Consider the following 9,603-nt stretch of genomic DNA (forward strand, 5'->3'; position numbering starts at 1 on the left):
CTGTATCAGTTAATTTTTGCGGAAATCGACTTTAAATGCCCTATTATACAGATAGTATGTCATTTGGGCAAACTAGGTTTTACCAAAAAAAAAACCAAAAATGTACATCGCGGATTCTTGTGGTTTTAGGGAATAAAACACTATTGTGACATACTATTATTATGATCACAAAAATACACTTTTAAGATAGGTAGATGCTTATCATTATTAAATGCTTATCATCCATTATCATTCTATAGACTCTTTATTCACCTAAATAAAACCAAAGAATAGTGCAAAAACTGCATTTATTAATAAACTACATTATATTTACATGTAAGTAAATAATACAACGCGTCAAGATCAAGTCCGTAGGCAACAGTCAAAGCAGTAACATAATAAATAATTACAGTAAACGGGCGAGGTCGTCGGGCAACCCTAGTGTCGCTGAAAGTTTCATACAAAGACTGTGGCTAGACTGTAAAGGCGAACGAAAAACTTAAGAAAATTACTAATTCCCGTTAGTTTTAAGGCGTAAAAGTTGAACATAACTAATTTTTTAATCTACGCTACAGTATATTGAAAAATAAGTAAACAAAAATCATTAAAATATCACCTTTACCATGTAGCCGCCGCCTATGATTTCTAACCAAACTATTAACAAAGAAAACTCAGCCAAAAATCATTACAATCTCTCAATAATCACTTCTCTCATATTTTAAAAACAAGACCTTAAACAGACTACACGCTTCTTGAAATCTGTGCTCAATTTGACGTTAGTTTGTATAAAATAATGGTTTAATTTCATGATGATGACAAATGCTTAATTGATTGTTATTCTCACTATTTTGTACAATATAACCTCAAATTTTCCATCGTTCGTCCAGCAGACACTAGAGTTATGATCGTTGTGTGTGAGCTTAGCCCCACGGGTGGGCGACGTGGGCAACGTGGGCGGCTGGCAGGGTGTATCTGGCGACAGGGGCGGCGACAGCGACCGGCGCTGGCGCAGCGAACACCTTCGCTACAGGAGCTGCGACAGCTACTGGGGCCGCGACCTGAGGAACGAAAACTCGTAATTAATTTGTCATGACTTCAATCAATTTACCAAGTGTTTTTGAGTTGCTTATTTGTTGCCGAATCGGATGAGGTTGAAAAAACATCTAGAAATAATGTGAGTAAATCCGTTTACAATCCATTGAACTATCTCAGAAATAAACCATCTTTGTGTGAGCTGAGAGAGAAAAACAACACGCATAGAAATATGTCTCCAAGGAGGTAGCTTATTAATCATAGCTGCTAGGGGCTCCTTTAGATATGTAGTCTTCGCTCGTCTTTCTTCAAAATATCATGTAGTGCCGAAAAACCTAAAAGCAAAAACTCTTCACTTCCACTTACCGCATGAGCAGCAGCTCCAGTCCTCTCCACCACAGCGTTGAATCCATTGATCTTATCCGCAGTGTAGGTGACCTTGCGGACGTGACCATCAGGCTCCACCAGACTGTAAGATCCGTGGACCACGCCGTTCTGCAGGGTCTCTGCGGCGTCCTTGTGGTCACCAGTCGCCGGGTCCGCTACGCCGTATGAGAAGCTGTATGCTGGGTTCGGGTCGATGGGTTCCGCGCGGACAATCTGTATTAGATGGATGAATTAATTTTGACCTAAGTGGTAAGAATGTTTTGAAAATTTTAATCCTGAACGATTTTTGTGTACTTCTTTCTCTGATCCAGGTTTATTTTAAGTACAATGTATTAGAAACGATATCTAGCGGTGCTTGCACAATCACAAGAAGATTGTTGGTTAACGTATATCTCATAACGATAAGGCTTTTACAACAGCTCAGTTCAAGGAGTTCGGTCTATAGTTCACAAACTGCAACCTCTTGTAAGAAAACATTTTATAGTTAATTGAACTTTCAGCACTGCAAATACAAAAAAATTAACGGCATAATCATAATTATTACAAGATGCTGTTACTTACTGGGGCATGAGCGATGGCCGGTGCAGCATAAGTGTGTGCAATAGCAGGTGCGGCGATGGCATGCGTGGTGATGGCCGGGGCCACGGCGTGCGCGGCGATGGCGGGCGCGTAGGCCGCGTGCGCGATGGCCGGCGCCGCGTAGCCCACGCCGAGCACGCCCGGCGCCGCCACCGCCATGCCACACGCGCAGCAGAACAACAACAACTAAATAATTTAAAAAATTAGAAATAATAGAGATGTTTATTCCTGTTTTAAACACGTCTGTTGCTTTCGTACTGCGATTTTTATTGTTTCTGGGCTCCATGGTTTAAGCTGCTGACTGTTGGTTGCGGGGGATTACCAGGTCAGTGCCCGTATGTGACAAAAATCTGCCCCATTTTTTCATGTTACCGGCAGAACCAATCACAGGCCAATTTATGAACTTTGGTCTAGTTTTATGAAATCTCAAAGACAAGACTTTTATCTATCCCATAGAATTCTTAATTTCAGGATTTTGAATAATTTATCAGTTAAAATGTAGGGAACTGAATATACCGTTTTGCAGTTTTCTGGATTTAAAGCGCTACCTTTTTTCCTAGACCAATTTCCTTCCATTTTATCAGCTTTAGTCAACTACAAAATAATATACAGTACGATACCTTAGCAAGCATGTCTGTGGCGTGCGCACGTCGTGAGGTTGACAGCACGTGTGCGCCTCCCCGCCGGCGCGCCGTATATAAAGCAACACCACCTGCGGCCCTTGCGCGGCCCTTGCACGATACCTGATACACATTTCGCAATATGTCGCATGTAACGAACTGTCCCAACGATGTGACTAATCATGTAGACCTAGGATTAGCTCTGATTTGATTTTGTGTCAGAGATAGAGACCTAGATTAGTTTTGACGTGAGATCTAGTTTTGAGTTATGTCACAATCTAGGCTTCCAGCTAAGTCTAAAGGCTAGGTTAACGTCAGAAAAATAATTTAATCACTCTTTAAATATAGGCGAATAGGATTTATCTCATTACTCGAGCGGACTATAATTTTTTTGTGATCCAGTTGACCCCAGAAAATTGTGCTCGTTAGGAAAATTAAAGCATCCCATTTAAGGTGTGCCATTCGCGTTTCATCGTCGAGTATTGTTAGCTCTTTTCATATATGTATAATCAATAATGGCATTCACTTTACTAATGGCGATAGAAAAGTATGCCCGTAATTTTTTATGCCAGCTTTTCTCACAAGAATCAGAAGGCTCTACAACCCTCCCCAAACACGTATTAAATGCAGTTGTTGTACCGACCATCACACTCATCATTCGAATAAACAATTTGATTTGAAGCTATCGGAAATATTGCCGGATACCGTTTATTATCCTTCACGATCACCGTAGAAAGGTTAACTACTAGCGTTGATAAAAACAACTCATATTACTTGATTCCTAGAATATATGGAAGTGTTAGTCTGAGCCGGCCGGGCTCGCCTATTAACCCAATATTTCGCTTCACGTTCACGATTCCGTAGTAATTGGACACTTGAATTTATTATATTATTGATCATATTGGCTGATGAAATGTATCATTTCAGTTGCAGCATATTGGGGAAGAAATAAGCTGGTAAGCATTGTACAAACTTACTTACTATGTTTATTTATCTAACTTCCAAGTTTAGCAACTAACTCCAGCTCCCTAATATAGTTTCCGTAAAAAATGTCTTCTTTATTGGAAGATCCAGAAGCACTTGCCTAATATACGAATGTGAGATTAAAAGAATACTAAGTCTGAAATAAAAATTCTTAATGTACAATAAGGAGAGGGTTTATCTCACTTGTATTTTCCAAAAAAATAATAAAAATCACTAAGTCCGTCCTAAGATTCCCTTGACACGGGCGGTGGCTAGCATTTAAATCTAACAGTTAGCAAGTGACTAGATGAGCTGCTTTTTGACGTTGTATCTAGTTACCAGCCATTATTGACATATTAATAATTAATTAATAACGGGACAACTGCAATTTTCTGAAGCTCGAATAAATTATACCATAGTCTGTCCCAAAGTTCCCAACTTAGCCATACTATTTCGTTATCTGGGTCCATAATTTAAAGTCACCTAGGCACCTAGCCACCAAGTTAACAATTATAATATGTAGTTTCCACTAAATTGGCAGTCGTATTACACATGGAGACCGGGTCGTAAATATAAACGGACTTATGCCAAACCCTTATGTCCATATTGATAGTAGATAAGACAATCTTGCGACACCACGGCTAGGATTTAACTTGTTAGCCACCGCACGTGTGGGTATTACTTACTTTCAACATAATGTACTTATATGTTAATAAAGAATGTAACTCATTGCTGTCTAACTGCGGAGCAAATGTCTCTCAACAAGAAGAGGTGGTTATGCCGCTAATCTTTGCATGTAGAATGCAGGATGGCACCACTAGTTATCCTAACTTTAAATCTGGTCCATACGAATAGTTTGAGTCGTGAGGAAGTCTAAAAAGAAATCTAATAAAACTTCTATAGTTTTGCATAAATTCATTTTATAATACCTTCTTCTCAAACGTAAACAAATAAGTTTGCCGAGATTTAAGACGTAACTTGCTGCAAGTGCAACTGAAGTTTTTGGCTTCAAAAGGGCAGCAATTATTTTCAAAGATCTAATAAAGACGAAACGTAAGATTTTTGAACTACTTAGATATTTCTATAACAAAAAGCATGTTCTCACGATTTACTAAACAGATTTTTAAACGTGAATTAACGAAATGGACTTTATCTATTAATTTTACAAAAACAGTAACTGTCAAGTTTTGTTTTATTACGAAACATAAAATCTTAAATAAATAATAAATTCATAACTCAAATATATTAACAATTCTATTGCACATTATGGCCAATTGTACAACAAAATATAATTCTCACGTAGCAGTAATATAAAATCGCTAAATACAAGTGACATTTTATTACATTATCAACCTAGATCTGTGGGTAATGTCGGTAATGGCACTAGACCCCAATAACTGTGGAACTCATAACAATGTCACTCCATACTTGTAAAAACTGCGCATTTCGACGCATATTTGTTATATAACAGAGAAAGAATAAGGTTAAAGCCTTTTGTGTTTGTGGGTAATTAAGCTTTTATTACAAGCAAATGCAACCGTCGCCCACGTCTCATCTTGAAAAAAATAAAAACATAAATCAATGTACTACTTTCATTCCCGATTTTTGCGTGTATCAAGAGTTCTAAAATATTTATATAAGGATAAATATTATACATAATGCCTATTGTAAACATTTTAAACGTTTAGGTATATCCACGAATGCGACGACTATGAAAACCGGAAGAGGCTTATGCTTAGCAATGGATAAAGGAAAACTGATGATATCTCGAAAGGTTTAGATTAATGTATGAAGACGGAAGATAAGGTTTGTCATAAACGTCCCAAAAATGTGTGATGCACAGATTTTTTGAAGCCTCTAACGAAAATGATCATTAATACCTGGCACAAAATCCAACCTGCAGTCAATTCTCTGCGTGAAAAAAACCCATTTAGTACTATAACATTAAGCACAATCGCTAACCGCTATCCACTAGACCTGAGGACAATCACAACAATATAGGCGTATATCTAGCTAACCTAGGCTGACACCAAACATATCAGTATTTTGGCTGTATGTAGGTCGCAGTAGTATTCCGGTACCACGTATAACCGCATGTGCAAGCCAGTTTAAAATTCATATCCAGCCGCGCCCTTATGTGGACGCATAATTCTCTCATGTGGATTAGAGTATGTTGCAAGGACACTAGAACTAGATATTAGGTTACGCACTCTCACATATATTACTTAATTTGTTTTATGTTTATTTAGAAACTGTTTTGAGGAAAATGTTTTAAAGTGAGCACTAGGTATAATAATATATGCCTTTTTCTGGAGCTAGGAAGAGATCAAAAAATTACCCTTCCGGTGGTGCATACAAAATTCTTAATTTCCTATGCTTGTTTTCTCTTGCAGATTTCCATTTGTAGTTTACGTTTTTCGTGTATATGAGATTGCAGTAAAAAAACTTGACACGATCTTTCACAAGTAATTTTACCTCATTCACATTCATTCACCTCGGCCGCCAGTCGCGATGCAAGTTTAAATTTAATTTTAATTAGTCCTAACTTTAGATTTGGTTGAAACGTTTACAAAAATCAAAACACAATCGAAATCGAAAATCAATCATTGTAACTTTATTAAATAAAAAATAACTAAATAAATAACTTAAACACTGTTATCCTATAATGAACTTAAAATGTATTCCTTGCAAACTAAATAAAAATAATCATATTTTAACAAGTAATCAGTAATACGTTTCTTTTTCAACCCATTTAGAAATGTTATTCCTTATTATATAGCGTCTTATTTCATCACCGACAATCATCAATATCATGAAAGGAATAGCGAGAAGGAAATCGAACCAGCGCAACGGCTCTGTTCCGAAAACTTCCTGGCAAATAGGCGTATATGTGACAACAAGCGCTGCGATCAAATCCACCACAATACTCACGTTAAGTATGTGGTTTCTCATACCTTTCTTTAATATAGAAATCCTCCTAGTCTTACAAATAATCACGTCAGAGATCTGACTCCAACAAACCGCTACGAAGTAGGCCGTCTGAGCTTTCCTCTCCACACGTTTTCTTTCCGCGTAACTCCACTCACGATGCAGCGTATCTTTAACTAAAGTTGTTTTCGACTCCCATTCTGAACGAACAAACATCAGACTCGAAGGAAAAAACCCGTCTTGTGCGAACACTATAAAGTACGCGTACAGTCCACTAAAGAATTGTACCAGCCCTACTTGAAAGTAAGCCATGAAAATCAGAACTCTATTAACGAGATGGTCGTCCGGTTGGCGCGGTGGTATCGACATTATGTCCTCTTCAGAGTCCTCGTATGCCAGACTCATGGCAGGAAGCAAGTCTGTGCCTACGTTAACAACTAATATCAACATTAGTGTCATTGGCAAAGGCATGCCGACACACGCGTACAATACAAACGGTAACATTTCTGGCGTGTTCGACGTTAGAGTATAAGCGATTGTCTTCTTTAAATTATCGAAGATTCTTCTACCTTCCTGTACTCCTAACACGATGGATGCAAAATTATCATCTAAAAGAATCATGTCAGCAGCTTTCTTCGACACTTCAGTGCCATTAATGCCCATAGCTATTCCGATGTCAGCTTTCTTTAGGGCCGGAGAATCATTGACACCGTCTCCCGTCACAGCTACAACGTGCCTCAAAGACTGATACGTCTCAACAATAAACAGTTTCTGTTGAGGACTCGTTCTTGCGAAAGTTATTTCTGCATACTTAGTCTGCGCCGCTTGTAAATCACTCACACTCATTTTCCGAAGCTCGTCCCCGGTGATGATAGCCGCGCGGAACATGCTTTTTATATGAGGCGGCACGTCTGCTAATTCAATGTGATGTTCAAATGCGTAATCGTATGCAGTGGGCAAGGTAATAGTACCACACTGTCGAGATATAGCCAGGGCTGTGACAGGGTGGTCGCCCGTCACCATCACTACCTTAATACCCGCTTGTCGACAAAGAGAAATAGCTTGAGCTACGTTATGCCTCGGAGGATCGATCATTGACACCGCTCCAACAAAAGTAAGGTCTTCGACAGGAAAATTGCGCTTTTGTGTATCAAAATGATACCCTATCGGATATGACTCTGCGGGTAAACTAAGATCACAGTATCCGATGACTCGTTCACCCATGTTCGCCATTTTTATAAAATAAGCCTTGAGCTCTTTCTTCAACTGTGGCGTGAGAGGCTGTACGTCTTCATCTGTATGGACTCGTGAGCAGTACTCCAACACAATTTCAGGTGCCCCTTTCATGATTAGATAATAACTGTGTGTTAATTGCATGCGGTGTATTGTTACTTGATACTTATAAGCTGAACTGAACGGGATCTCGGCCTCTTTGGGATTGTCAAGCCTCACTTGAGTGGCTGATCGATTAATTTCCATATAACGTAAAATTGCTGACTCAGACGCATCACCTATAATCTTTCTCTTTTCAATGGGTTCGTGCATCGTGTCATACGTGAACTCAGCCTTCAGATTCAGAGAGGCGACTAAACACAGCGTCGCATACGTCGGTCGCGAAACATGAGTATGATCAGTTTTATCCAGGATTTCAAAGTTACAAAATAAATGTGATACAGTCATTTGATTTTCGGTCAGCGTGCCAGTCTTATCTGAACAAATGCAAGACGTGGATCCCAACGTTTCCACGGCTTGTAGAGTCTTAGCAAGACAGTTCTTTTTTTTTAGCGATTTGGCCGATAATGTCATGCAAACGGTTAATGTGACAATCAATCCTTCAGGTACATTAGCTAATATGATGCCAAGCATGTACTGTAATGCTGACAACCAGTTACGCTGAATTAAATACACCATGATGAAGAATAGAATTCCAAACACGAATGCTACACCACAAATCAACTTGATGAAATGTGTTATTTCCTTCGCGATGGGTGTTTGTTCTTTCTCCAGTCCGGTCACTAGGCCAGCAATTTTTCCCATTTGTGTCATTTCTCCAGTAGCCACTACGATGCCTCTTGCAGTACCTTCGACGATAGGACAGCCGAAATAAATCATATTCTTCGATTCTAATGGATTAGAGTTGGTGCATTCGGGCCTGTGCTTGATAGGCTCAGATTCTCCTGTCAACGAGGACATGTCAGTACTAAAATTAGAACAATTGAGTACTCTAATATCGGCGGGAACTATGTCTCCTCCCTTCATTTCAACAATGTCTCCAATGACCAAGTCTACATTAGGGATAACTTTCTTAATTCCTTCACGGATGACGACCGCGTTAGGCGGTATCAGTTTCTCGAAGCCGCTCATGACGGCTATGTTTTTGGCTTCCTGGTAAAAACCGAACAGACCGGTGCCTATGATGGTAATAGTGATGACACTTCCCAAGTAAAGATATTCCTTGGGAGAATGGCCGGACTCATCAGAGCCGTGCGCTGTCCATTCGCTGCTGAAGTACGCTATGAAGTTGAGGATAGCGCCTACCCACAGCACGCATTGGAACCATCCGAAAAGATTATGACGGAAGACTTTCCAAAGGCTCGTGCCGTGAAGTTCTTTAAGCGCGTTAGGTCCATGGATGGCTAAGAGTTCAGCGGCAAAGTTTTCAGAGAGGCCAGTATTGACGTTACTACGGTAGATGACCTCGAGTTGGGCAGGAGTGAGGAAGTGGTCACCAGTGTGGGTTTCTTCTTTGAGGATTTCGATCTCGGAGGAGGCAGGGGCGCCTCCCGCTATGAGGCTGGGCAGACGCTGCAGGGTCGATGACCGCCGCCGCCCTGTCAGCGACAAGATACTGGAGCGCTGTCTATGAATCGGCATTTTGATACGAATCTAGTTACTTAGAACAACAAAAAAATATGCTGAAATTATCGAACAAAACAAATCGTTGAGTTGTTTTCAATCTTTGACAGTTTTTGTCACCAAGATCGTAAAAAATCTTCTACTTTTTGGCTAAAATAAAAACGGTTGCATATCGATCAGTTTTTGATTTCATCAATCATATTTAGGCACCGGGCTCAGTAGTGCGCAAAAAACTACACTTTGTGTAGTATTTGTTTGG

The 9,603-nt window shown here is 39.6% G+C and overlaps 2 protein-coding genes across 2 annotated transcripts; both read right to left on the reverse strand.

Moving 5' to 3' along the window:
- Positions 1 to 270: 270 nt before the first annotated feature.
- On the reverse strand, positions 271 to 3,267 carry LOC142974706 (uncharacterized). Its single transcript, XM_076117178.1, has 5 exons — positions 3,241 to 3,267; positions 2,598 to 2,720; positions 1,960 to 2,163; positions 1,378 to 1,611; positions 271 to 1,037 (listed from the first exon to the last, which is right to left on the reverse strand). Exons 1-5 carry the CDS (start codon positions 3,253 to 3,255, stop codon positions 900 to 902), a joined length of 714 nt encoding a protein of 237 aa, XP_075973293.1. The 5' UTR covers positions 3,256 to 3,267; the 3' UTR covers positions 271 to 899.
- A 3,017-nt stretch (positions 3,268 to 6,284) lies between these two features.
- Positions 6,285 to 9,362, reverse strand: LOC142974880 (sodium/potassium-transporting ATPase subunit alpha-like). Its single transcript, XM_076117450.1, has one exon. It carries the CDS (start codon positions 9,360 to 9,362, stop codon positions 6,285 to 6,287), a length of 3,078 nt encoding a protein of 1,025 aa, XP_075973565.1.
- Positions 9,363 to 9,603: the final 241 nt, after the last annotated feature.

Source organism: Anticarsia gemmatalis, chromosome 8 (assembly GCF_050436995.1).
Source record: "Anticarsia gemmatalis isolate Benzon Research Colony breed Stoneville strain chromosome 8, ilAntGemm2 primary, whole genome shotgun sequence".
NCBI classification, from domain to species: Eukaryota; Metazoa; Arthropoda; class Insecta; order Lepidoptera; family Erebidae; genus Anticarsia; species Anticarsia gemmatalis.

Excerpts from the sequence above, each read along its gene's own strand:
- LOC142974706 (XM_076117178.1), bottom strand. Across the intron at positions 2,164-2,597 it reads CCACAGACATGCTTGCTAAG|TTGTTGTTGTTCTGCTGCGC; the intron begins GTATCGTACTGT and ends TAAATTATTTAG. Across the intron at positions 1,038-1,377 it reads CTGGAGCTGCTGCTCATGCG|GTCGCGGCCCCAGTAGCTGT; the intron begins GTAAGTGGAAGT and ends TTCGTTCCTCAG.
- LOC142974880 (XM_076117450.1), bottom strand. The coding sequence starts at position 9,362 with ATGCCGATTCATAGACAGCGCTCCAGTATCTTGTCGCTGACAGGGCGG.